We start from the raw sequence: 12,058 nt of genomic DNA, 5'->3' as shown, positions 1-12,058 counted from the left end.
AATGGGGTGGGTGTGTGGGGAAGAGGGGTGTGGACACATGCACATGGTGCCCCCTTTCCCCTGAGTCCCACTCCCCCCACCTCCCAGCTGCCCTCTGCAGACTGAAACGCTGCCAGCCTGCAAGGAGAAACCTGCTATTTCCCATGTTTTTATCCTTCAAAGGAGAAAACCCATGTTTTCCTGCATTCTTTTGCAGTAAACAGAAAACCCGGATCCCTGCTTATAACTCTGTGATCCTGGCAGTTGCATGGATATAAGGGAGAACAGCTTTTAGCCCCTGGGCAACAAAAGCTCCTAGTTAAGAGTTGCTGGAGCTCCCTTTGGGTGACCCAGGACTTTGTCTTTATCTTCTTAAAAAGGAAAATATAAGGAGAGGGCTCATTAACTTTCTTCTTCTTTCTTTTTGGGGAGAAGAGGGGTTATTTCATTGTCTCCTAGGAGATCAAGTTGGTAATCAAGTCCCACCCAATTGTATAGTGTCAAAATATGATTCTGCTGCTTCAGTTGTCAAAGGACAGTCCTAAAGATATCAGTGCAGGTTAGGTCTGGGGCATTATTGGTATACTGTGAGGTGAAGTCAATGGAGTTATGGCATTGTACAGCAGCTATTCTTTACATTTTGCACCAGTGTTTCATACTGAGCAATTGGGCATTTGGGCATGCTGTGTCAGTAACTAGGTACTTCCCTAACTGCCAGTGTAGTAGAAGTTTCTGTTATAAACGTTTTTCTCTCTCATTTCTTGCAGTGTAATGTCCCTGAAGGTGGGCTCGTCCCCAAGTCACTTTATCAAACAGATGAAGAACCAGAGAACTCTGATCACATCCGATTGTGGACAGAAACCATCTATCACTCTGCATGTGTTCTCAAAGGAGCTCCCCATGAGGTACAAGCCCTCAGTGTGCAATGCTGAGGAAGGGAGGAGGACAGGGAAGTGATTCCCAGGGTCTGATGGATACAAATTGGCATTGTTCTATTCTAGCTAGCTAGTCCTGGGGGTCCCAGTTATGTTCTGGAAGGACAGGTCTCTTCTGAGCATGCCTAGGGTCACATCACTAGCATGTCAAGGTTCTAAAGAAGCGAAGAACAGCCATTTGGGATTTAGAAGCACTGAAATCAGTAGTGTCATCTTTTACCTGCCTACACTTCAGCTTGCTCTTCTTTTTCTGGGAAACCAGATGTCATCGGCTTCCACGCTGATACCCTGGCTTCTGTTATCCATGTTTGCCTCTAGGATAGCAAGGGTGACATTGAGAGAGAGAGAGAGAGAGGGCTGGGAACACCCCTGACACCTAGACAGTCAGAAAGGTGAATATTGGAGAGAGAAGCAATTTGCCAGTTTCTAGCTTCTGATCATGAATTGCTATGACTCAGCTTGCTTGAGTTCCCATAAAACAGTTAGGTGGACTGTGGGACACATTTTACCTTTCAGACAGCCACTCTAAAGCAGTCCTCCACTTTTGGTCTAGTTATACTTATTAGATCTGCTATAGGATGTAGCAAGAAAGACGTATAAGACACTTCTGACACGAGAGAGTTGGGATGAATGTGGATGAGTAGATTCCCTGTCACATAAGGCTATAGATGTGGAGGTTAGATAAGCATCTAGCTGGGGTCATCAAAACCCAGCCCTCTTTCCTGCCTGTGCAGGGGGTCGGACTCGATGATCTATTGAGGTCCCTTCCGACCCTAACATCTATGAATCTGTAAGATGTGTTTTGTGCCCATGGTGTTAAAGGATCGCTAAAGCATAATCAACCCAGAGTGAACACAGAATATGCCTTGCACCATTTGATTTAACTAAAATCTTACTTTATTAACACAAGAAATGTATTAATAGTTTGTACATAGAGAGAGAGAAATACTTAATTCAGTGGTCTCACCCAATCCCAGATGTTACTCCACATCACAGAAAAGGTGGCCAATCAGTTCCTGAAAGTAGAGGGTGCTCATCTGTGGGTACTGGCTGTTTTCAGTTCAGATGTTAAATGATGAAACGCACCTAACTTCCTTGTTGCCCCCTTTTTATGCTTTTTCTTTAATTTTACTCCACTGATGACTCATCATTTCTGGGTACTGTTGATTGGCTTCCCTGTGATCATCCCTGGCTTCCCTGTGTTCATGTTTTTATCCTGTCAGCATATTCCTTTGTTCCAATAAACCCATCTCATGCACGCATTTTAATCCGGTCTCTTACCGGTGTCTCAATTAACCAGACTCCTAATTTGGTCTGTCCGTCAAAACCAGAAATTCCAAGGGATCTGCTGTTGGGCACTGTCCAATTGGTCCCCTTCTCATCATCTTTCATAAATATATCCAATCATGTCATCCCTCTGATTTAGTCCGTTAGTGCCAAGTTCATTTCATTCGAGCTATTAACAAGGCTCACACTATGCACACTTATGGTGATAACGCTGAAATATAGCTGCCTGTGAAAGCAAACTCAAGGCTAGCTGATAGTGCAGACTCAAGCAAAAGAAAAGTTCAAATAATAATGAAGCTATATAAAAGCTGAAGCAATGGTTAAATGAGGCTGAGTATAAAAGAAAAGTTCAAATAATACTATAATTCACCACTCAAGCAGGTGCAGCTAAAGCTGTGACAAGCTACCCTAGCAGATGGGAACTGAGATTAGCCTATGTCTCTCTTGGGAGATGTGAGATTTGTGCCAGTAATTGCATCTACAAGGGAAAGTGGGGAGGATGTTGGCTTCTGACTGAAGTTGAGCTTATACAGCTTATTTGTGCTGCTTCTTGTTTAGATAGTTGTGGAAATCTTGGAGGGTGAATCTGTGATCACCTGGGACTTTGACATCTTGAAGGGAGATGTGGTGTTCAGCCTCTTCCACTCCAAGAGAGCGCCCCAGACCTATCGCAAAGAAACTACCTTACCAAGTACTTCAGCTGCTGGGGACAATGTGCAGCTGATTGATAAGTCTTGGGTTCTGGGGGTGGATTACAGCCGTATGGAATCCCCGCTGGTTTGTCGGGAAGGAGAGAGCATCCAGGTAGGACATGCCTCCACTTCTTGGTGTCTAAACAGCCACAACGAGCTGGTGTGATGTCTAAAGGGGGCAGTGCAGAATAGATGTGGAGGTTGAACAAGGGCAGAGCTTCATAGCATTTCTTGGAAACCTTAGCACACCCTAAATCTCATGTTAAAAACATTAATGGGTAAGAAATTCTCCACTGCAGGAGAAAAGAGGCATTGGTGAAAGCTATATGCATAAGATTAGATCCTGTGCATGTATCCAATAGTATTGTAACCTCTAGCTTAAACTCATTCTCTTCAGCATGCTCTGGAATGATTAGAGCCACTGAAAACTGGTAACATAAGTCACGGTCCAAAGCCCGGTGAAATGAAGGGGAGTCTTTCCACCGATCCCACTAGGCTTGGATTAGGTCTGTGATGTGCGAGAGGCTGAGCTGTACCACAGCTTGCCACTGGAGTTTGATGGCGTGGGCCCTTTTTGTTTTGACTTTAATTTTGAAAATATGAACAAAGACTCTTAAACAACCGTCTCCCACCCCACCAAGCAAACCTTCTCCTTCTCCCCACCAACCAAAGCTCTAATTATTATTCAGATGCATGATGGCCACTTGATGATGCTCTTTATCAATCTCTTCCAGGGATCTCATGTGACCCGTTGGCCTGGCTTTTACATTCTCCAATGGAAAATGCATGGCCCTTTGCCCTGTACTGGCACCAGCCTTCCTCGTGTCGATGATGTTCTGGCCTCTCTGCAGGTTTCCAATCACAAGTGTAAACTCATGTACTACTATGAAGTGCTTGCATCCAAGGATTTCAGGTAGGAGTCCTATTAAGAGGGATTTACTGTCTGGCTTGCAATAGAGAACATGTCCAGCAGAGCTGAATGTGACTGGCAGTCCTGACATACATAACCTTTAACATGTCTGCAACTTATATTTTGTTGAAAATATATTAAATGGATTCCAGTTTACTGTTTTTTTTCCCTGATGAACTTCTCCCTAGGAGAGACTTTCCTTTGTGTAGTTAGCAGCAGTTAGGACTACTGTAAACTCTGCTATTTGGTCTGGGTGGAAATTAAAGTTTTCCCTTTTTAAGGATTATAGTTTGGTTCAGTGTCCACAGGAGATGTTATTCATTGTCCTCACTGCACTATGGCAAATGCCAATAGTTACTCTAGGGACTTGAAGGGGAGTTGAATGTACTCTTGGGAAAGCAGTGTCTAAGATTAACTTCATATCATGAATGTTCCAAGGTACTAGACAAAGCAGCCAAGCTTTATGCCTGATGCTGGAGAGGGGTAGTAGTCATGTGATAGAGGCTGCCAGCTGATTGAATGTATGTACCACCAACAACACATGCAGCACAGATGTACACCTTGATTTTTGAAAAGGAAGGGGGAAGAGAAGGGACACTTCTCTGGGACATGCTACAAAAGAAACTACCAGGAGAGAGGGAGAGTGTGTCTAAATTTATGGATGAGGGCAGTGGAGACAGAAGTGATGATGTGATTTGCCCAAGTACTACTGAGCTGGGGTGGCAGCAAAGAATCCAGAATTGCTTGCTTTAATAATTCAAGTGCATTCCCCAAAACTGTGATTCTTTGAAGTGTCTTAAGGAAAAGGGGAAAGTGGCTACAGTAGCTCAATGTGGCCTCTCAGTACCAGGAAAAAAAAAGAGTTGGTTCTACTGTCAGTCAGTTAGGGAGGAAAAAGGCTTACCCTCATATTGGTAGACTGAGCTTGTTGGTTAACACATAATGGGCCACGCAGTCTTTTGAGATCTCTGGTTAACCTCTGCTCCACATGTCGTGTATGCTGCCCCTAGCAGCTCTCACTAGAACCTGTCCCCATGAGTTGTAAGTTCTGTATTGAATGGAAGGGTCCCAGTATCCATGGCTGTGACATTTAAATTCTTCCTCATGACATATAGGAGTGTGGACCACTTGGTATATGGGAAGATGAGGCTGGGGACAAACTAAAGAAAAATCACTTTCTGCCCCCTTCCAGGAATGAACTATCTCCAATCTCAGATATAGTCAAGCGTCAGTAGTGCAAGTGTGTAACAAAATGTCAATTTTTTTTTGTCCCAGGGGATCCATGTCAAGCCTGGAATCTTGCAACAGTGGCTTCTCCCAGCTCAGCGGAGCTACCACATCTTCCAACCAATCCCAGAGTAGTTCCCACGTGTCCAGATAGCACAGCCTCTGCCTCTGCAGATTGCTGAGACTTTATACTTGGATTAGTTTGACTCCTCAAGAGCTGGTCTGTTGACCAAAGAACCTGCAAGTGAATAGTCATTCACAAGACCACAAGTGGCTGCAGTCACAGAGAAGTTTCTGAGAGCTGTTTGAAACCTTTTGTCAGTAAGAGACTGACTTTTAAATCTGCAAACTGAATTCCATAGCAGATGCCTGTTTATCAATTTTATTTTAACAACTCTGTTTTGGGGTGATTATCAGTTTGCATGAATCTGTGTATTACTGAGATTTCAAGGGCTCTTTCCAATCAGTCCTATTTCTACCCAAGGTAGAGGAGACTGATATTGCCTTATCTGTTATGACCGTAGACTAGATGAGTCATGTGAAGCAAAACTAGTCTAGTTTTTCTGGGTGCCTACTGTACCGTTACACATGACCAGGTATGGTGGGTACTGGAGGAACAGGGATTGGAAACAAGCTGTAAATATCTTAATACAGGGTGGTATGTTTTGGGGATCACTTCCAAGCTAATCCAAACCTGAGACCTCTCGCAATGGAGTTGGATGATTATGGAGATGTTGCTAGGAGATACCTTTTTTAAAAATACAGTAAGACCCCAAAATTGAAACAGTGTTTCCTGAAAAGCCCAAGCGGAGAACCTGCTTTTCTAGCAGGCAGCTTCTTTAAAGATAGACACTGTCTATTTTCTCTTTCCTCAGGTTTAAAAGCAATAATGAGTAGATCTCTGACCATCCCACACAGTGGGAGGGAAGTGAGTCGCACTAAAAGGGCTAAGAAAAGCAATATTTTATTTCGTAAAGGCACAAAGTTTTAGAGCAGCACCACAGGGGTTGCTTCTCAAAACCATGGGCTAACCTGGAGAAGAGAGGAACTCTCTTTTGTAAAGTGCGTTTGCGTATTTAAACACATATTTATTCAAATTATAGTCACTTGTTTAAACATTTTTAACTTATTTATAATTTCAGTGAGGCATTTATATATGTATGTATGTATGTATGTATGTATGTAGGTAATTTATTTATTTATTTATTTATTTACTTATTTACTTAACCTAATTGATTGCCTTTTTAATGAACTGAACTTCAGGGTTTTGGGGTTTTTTGCTTAAAAAGAGAACTACTGATCATCTTCAATCCTACAGCTCTTACTCCATTTCTAACCTTTGTGATTGCTGGGCACCTTGATGTATAAGTGCTGTATTGATTGTACATGTAGCTGATGGTGAGCGCTGTCATCTCTGCCATCGAGAGAGGGAGATGTGAGCAGGGACAAAACTTGTAAGGGGAAAATGCCTCTTAAAGATACGTAGAAAGTATCATTCACCACCAAATGGATGCATCACAAAGGGTAATACCTTTATAACTCATGTCAGAGAAATTAAGTGACAGAAAAGTGTACCCATGTTCTTTCCTCAGATAATAAGAGATTAGAAAAAGCACTGTCAAACACCAAGCTGCTGCTGGGTGATATTTAAAACTAACAGACATACACAAAGTATTCTTGAGGCAGGAGTTCACTTTCCCCCTCAACCTGCCAGACCAGGTTTGGAGAGATCGGATGGATGGAGGCTGAAAGTAGATCACTGATGGTTCTCTGCATCTATTTTCTCTTCCCTCTGTCTGCTGGTTTCTAAGCAAAAAGTAAAAACAACTTTGATTGATAATTGAATTGTGGTAAACAATTTATGTAGACTGTATTTTTAAAGGGACCTAACATAGCAAGTTGAGTACCAACAGGCATTTTTCAACAGGAGTTGGGCACTTACCTTCCCTGTAGGCCTCCTTGAAGGTCTTAGCTATAACTTTTTAAACAATGAATCCAAGTACCATTTGGGTTGATTTAACTGGTAAAGGAAACTCCAGTAATCCCCTTCCCATCCCAGGAAGGTGTAACTCCTTCTAAATAAGAAAACATACTGGGGGGAATTTCCCAGGTAGTTTTTGACGCTTGTCACTGTTGATCAGTGAGGAATTTGCACCTCTGTTGGGAGCTACAGTTTTAATGGGACTACTTAACAAGGTTCCAGGTTGATGCTAAGGAGGACAGAAAATATTGGCTTTGCTGTGGGAAACCACTGGAAATCAAATAGGAGCGTTGACCAAAGTTGCGTAAATTACAATCCTGTTTCTAAAATGGTTCATCATCCTATTTATTCAGTTTATCCTATTATTATCCTATGTACTGCAGTTTACTTTGTCCTGTTAAGAATCTTTTCCACTTCACAGGGGAACGGTATGCCCTACCCTTCTCTAGCTGGTTAAAAGTTCTATATCTCTTAATTTTTGATTGATGAGCCTACAGAAGCAAGTAAATTTGTGCACATTTGAATTCTCTCCTGAGAAATAGGAGCCGAAGGGTCTGATCTGTGGAACGTTGGCTCCTGCTGCCTCCTCCACATCGCGGGAAAGAGAAAAGTAAGATATCCTAGAAGTCAGCCTTCTGTTCACTGATGATCATGTCTGATGCTGCACTGTTTAAACTCTGCTGTATGAATTGTAGATGTGGAACAAAGTAAAACTCTTTGAACCTAAACTTACATTTAAAAAAATTGACATTACCCATGTTGGAAAATAAGGTGCATGGTTTTATATTTCACAGCACGTTTTGTTGACTGGAGCGTGAGGTTGAAAGATAAATGTTCTGAGTTTTGTTCCTAGCTCCCCACCGCTCCCTGTAGATCCTTTAGGTCAGAAACTTTAGAAGTGGCCTCCAGTTTTGGGTGACCGTCTATTGCTGCTTTGAGGGACCAAGTTTTGATGGTGCCGAGCACCTTAACTACCTGAGATCAACGCAGGTCTCACTGCTCAGCAGTCCTGAGGGAAATCAGGCTTGGGTAACCAGTTGGGCACTCAGATAAGGTCAGTAGATGTAAATTTGGACCTTAACCTCTTATTTCAGCTAGTTCATTTGTAAAATGTGTCTAATACCTACCTCAGAGAGCTGTTGCGAGATGTACTGTTTTATAAAGTGTTCTGAGAGCCTGAAAGGAAAAATGCCATGTAGGGCAAGAACAGTATTATTCTGGCTATAATGTGGGGAGGAGGGGGAATATCTGGTCATAAGTAGTCATGTCCATTTCTGAAAATGTGTCCTAGTTTAGGATACACCAGATTTGGGGGCTTTTTATATATATTAGGAAGAGCAGCATTATTAGCTTTGCAAACAGGCTGAGAGGAATTTCAGTCCAAGTGGCCCTGACTGGCAGAGCAGTGAAGCAGCATTCGTGGATTCTTCCAGTCCTTGTACCAAGAGAACTGAAATGTGTCTTCTGGGGCATACAATAAAGCACTGTTGTAGTCTGTGTCAGGGACGGACTTAAGAGTAAATGCCCTTTCCTTATTTATCCTCTCTATGCATTTCTCAATATCAGTATTGTGGGAAGAGCAGGCCTGTTTGCACTATTACTCTAAGAACTTGCATACCTCGGTACCTTTCCCTAAAAAAATTAGCCTTCTGAAAATTGGGTTGTGTAGCTTAAGTGGGGAAGCTAATTTTCTGTGCTGGAATGGAGGAGGAATGAAATGCCCAAGTAAAAACTACACTGTTAACTCTTTGATAGCTGCTGCAGAATTGGCATTAGTTTTTGGCTGAGCAGCCAGGAGTTGAGAGGGTTAATGCTGTCACTTTTGCCTAAGCAGTGCCAGTCAGGGTTTAGCCGTGTAGTTGGGATCCCCTGCAGTCAGAATTCAGCCACGGCTCTGCCAAAATCATTTTCCCTTCATTCTGCCTTCCCCAAACAGTGCATTTGGGGGCATGTGATATGCAGGGAAATACGGTACATGGTTTGCCTGGAAAAATTCGGAGATGCAGATCTCTTTTGTCTTATTAGTGTTCACTGAATAATTTTCAAGCTCTGGCATGTTAGCTTGAACCATTCATTATGTGTGTTGCTTCAGACCACATGCTGCATCTACTCCCTAGTTAGGTAACTATAGGAAGAATTTTCCATCTACCATTCGTTCTAAGGTTCATGAAATTTTGGAATTTCTCACCACCCAGGGATTGTTTAAATAATGGCTAAGGCCCCAGAACCAATAGTAAGCCTCACTTGGGGTTGAAGCTGGAAATAAATTAATGGACCTTGGGCAACTCTGTAAAATTGGTAGCCCAGATATGCAGCCACACGATATCAAGACCAAGCCCTGCGGGGAAAGGATTTGTCAAGCTCTTTCTCTGTTTCAGAGTAATTTCTGGAACTGATATGTGATCTTTTGGCATGTTAATTCCACGAAAAATGAATGTAGGACCAAAATTGATTTGACAAGATGTAGTCAATGGTTTATAAGTACCTCCCCCCAATGGTTTATAAGTACTTTGCAATTGAGTTCTCCCTTATCGACCAGTCTGAACCCAGACCTTTCATATAACACTTAAGGCCCCTTCCCTTTAAAATGCCTTGGAGATTTTGTTCCTCTGTTTAAAGAAGTTTTCACTCTGGGAACAGGATAGTGTCCTGTGTGTCAGCTTTCCCATTCCCACTCCCTCCCCCAGTCATTGCTCAACTCTCCTGTGAAGGATCTAAGGAAGCCACCAAAAGGAATATAGTGAAAATAATTTCCTTGTCATCTGTCAGTCCTTTTCCTTTCCCACTCTCTACAGCAGAGCAAACCATGTCTGTTGCTCTTACTAACCTGGAATTTTAAGTTCCTTAGGTTCTAGTGGACTGCATGTTGATGGGTGTAGTATGGTGACCATATTTTTAAGGAAATCCGGGACACTGTTTCAAGTGAGGGTGGAGCAGCATGGTGTGCCAGTTAGCTGGAAGGGCAGACACTGCTGCTGCTGTGTGAAAGCAAGACAGGTGCAATAGAGCAGTGCCCAGCCAGCCCCTGCCTCCAGCCATTGCTCAGCAGGTGGGCCAAGCACATGCAGGTGGCGTGGCACCTGCTCCAGTCCACCTGCCTTGCTCCCGCACAGCAGTAGTGGTGTTTGCCCGCCTGCCTGGCGCACCTGCTGGACTGTGCCCCATGCCCCTGTTCACCTGCCTCTGCCTGTGGCAGTGCTGCTGACTTGGGGAAATTGCAGGGGGACACCACTTTCCCTAAGGTGAGCTCTGCTGCCACACACTCGTGTGCAGCAGAGTTGGTAGAGAAAGATGAGATGATGTTAGCTGGACTATTCTGGGACTTGTGTTTCAATTTTCACCAACCGGCCAAGATACCAGGACAGCCTGCAAAATCCAGGACTCTCCTGGCCAAATTGGGACATAGACAGCATACAAGAGGATTAAGCCAGTATTAGCCTCTGAAGATAGGGCAAGGCATGTTTTTGTTTTCTATTAACTTGATCTCTTCTTTTTTTTTCTATTAACTTGATCTCTTCCGCTCTTGAACAGGGTGATGGTACTAGACTGGATGAAGCTAATGAACTTACATCATTTGAACAGCTTTTCCTTTGCACTTATAATTCAAAAGCACAGGTGTCAATTTTAATCAGTGGCCATTTGTTTTAAGAAGGGCTGGTCATGTCCTGTCATGTGGACTTACTCACATATATGACTTTGCTGCTGAGCTGCAAAGTAATTTTAAACTGGTCATGTTCATTGCATTTAAAAGTGGTAGGTGGGAAATGGGCCCGAGCCTGCAAGTCCTGTCTACTGAACTCAGGTGCTATGTTCTCACCATGTGTTGACGTACCTGCAGCAGGAAGGTCACAGCGGTCCCTTCTTTCAAAAAAGCATTTAATTTCCTCTGAGTCCTTGTGCTAACAGTTTCTAAGCTGGGAGCTATTAATTGCAAAAAATGTAGATATTAAACTCTCTTCTTCAAAGTTTAAGACTGAAAGACTATCTGAAGAGTGTTGCTGCTGCTGGTTTTGTTCTCCCAGAATGAATTTGTGAAAGTTCTTATAACTGTCCATAGAGCAGGTTAACTGTCGGCACTGACACAGGCCAAAGTGAATCTGTTTGAACGGCTTTGTAACACTTACTTTCACACAGTTTGTCTGGAGAGGGTAAATGGGCATTATTATTTAGCAAACAAAGGTACTACCTTTCCCACTCACCTGGGAACCTTCTTTACTTTTTTTTTTAATAAAAGGTTAAATTTTTGTCAAGGAGAAAAATCTTGTTTTGGGACCTCAGAGCACACTAATAAAATGCATGGTGCTTTATAACAAATTACTGGGCAGGAAATCTGATGCTAAAGGTACATTTAGTTATGGAAATTGTAAACTGGAGTTACAAGCTGTACATTTCTGCTCTCCATATTTCTGTAACTTGCAAATAAAGCCATCTCAAAAGAACTTGCTGGTTTGTTTGTTTTAGCTAAGCACTGTGGTTATGCTGTCAGGAAACTTAATCATCTGATGTTCTTATGATCTGAAGCGAGTAGAGTTTAATCTTACCATTTTATTAAACTTACTCTACTAGCAGCTGAGCTAAAACTAGATTTTTCTATAGTGCCACAGAACTGGCAGCCCTAATATATATATTAGGGCTGTCAAACCATTAAAAAATTTGATCATGATTAGTTGCACAATTAAAAAAATTAGTCCCAATTAATTGTGATTTTAATCACACAGGTAAAAACTCATAATTATGTGCAGAAAACCTTGAAGTTATGCAAAAGTATGCAGGTATTTTGTATGGTTGGAGGGGGGTGGAATTTGTGAAGGTGTGGGGGGCTGTGTGTGTGGTGGGGGTTGGGGTTGGAGCCCGGGGAGCGGGGTTCCTTATCCTAGAAGGGTGTGGGGTACTGTGGCTTGGGAGTGAAGGACAGACAGACATGCATACATACAGATGCACACACAAACACCACCCAGTAGGTAAGTGTGGGAGTTAAAGGGGCGGTAGGGGGGTAGATCGAGGCCCCCACAGTAAGGGAGGGAGTGGGGCAGGGGTGGGTCATGGG

General features: G+C 42.9%; 2 protein-coding genes across 5 annotated transcripts in view; one reads left to right on the top strand and one right to left on the bottom strand.

The window, feature by feature from the left end:
• SEC14L5 (SEC14 like lipid binding 5) overlaps window positions 1-6,172 on the top strand; it is a 49,077-nt gene extending 42,905 nt beyond the window's left edge. The window contains exons 12-15 of the mRNA XM_006015550.2: window positions 747-884; window positions 2,760-3,005; window positions 3,628-3,806; window positions 5,079-6,172. Of these exons, the coding sequence (XP_006015612.1) occupies window positions 747-884; window positions 2,760-3,005; window positions 3,628-3,806; window positions 5,079-5,184 (669 nt within the window). The 3' untranslated portion in view covers window positions 5,185-6,172. The remainder of the gene's footprint in view (window positions 1-746; window positions 885-2,759; window positions 3,006-3,627; window positions 3,807-5,078) is intronic.
• A 104-nt stretch (window positions 6,173-6,276) lies between these two features.
• Window positions 6,277-12,058, bottom strand: part of NAGPA (N-acetylglucosamine-1-phosphodiester alpha-N-acetylglucosaminidase) — a 23,840-nt gene continuing 18,058 nt past the window's right edge. For 3 of the 4 annotated variants that reach the window (XM_025203731.1, XM_025203725.1, XM_025203716.1), the window contains one exon: window positions 6,277-6,836. In XM_025203731.1, the coding sequence (XP_025059516.1) occupies window positions 6,527-6,836 (310 nt within the window). In that variant the 3' untranslated portion in view covers window positions 6,277-6,526. The remainder of the gene's footprint in view (window positions 6,837-12,058) is intronic. The other variant, XR_003093972.1, reaches the window with a different exon arrangement.

This window comes from Alligator sinensis, unplaced genomic scaffold (assembly GCF_000455745.1).
Source record: "Alligator sinensis unplaced genomic scaffold, ASM45574v1 scaffold404_1, whole genome shotgun sequence".
Taxonomy (NCBI): Eukaryota; Metazoa; Chordata; order Crocodylia; family Alligatoridae; genus Alligator; species Alligator sinensis.
The sequence above is the reverse complement of the archived record's forward strand: the minus strand, read 5'-3'. Positions and strand labels throughout refer to the sequence as shown.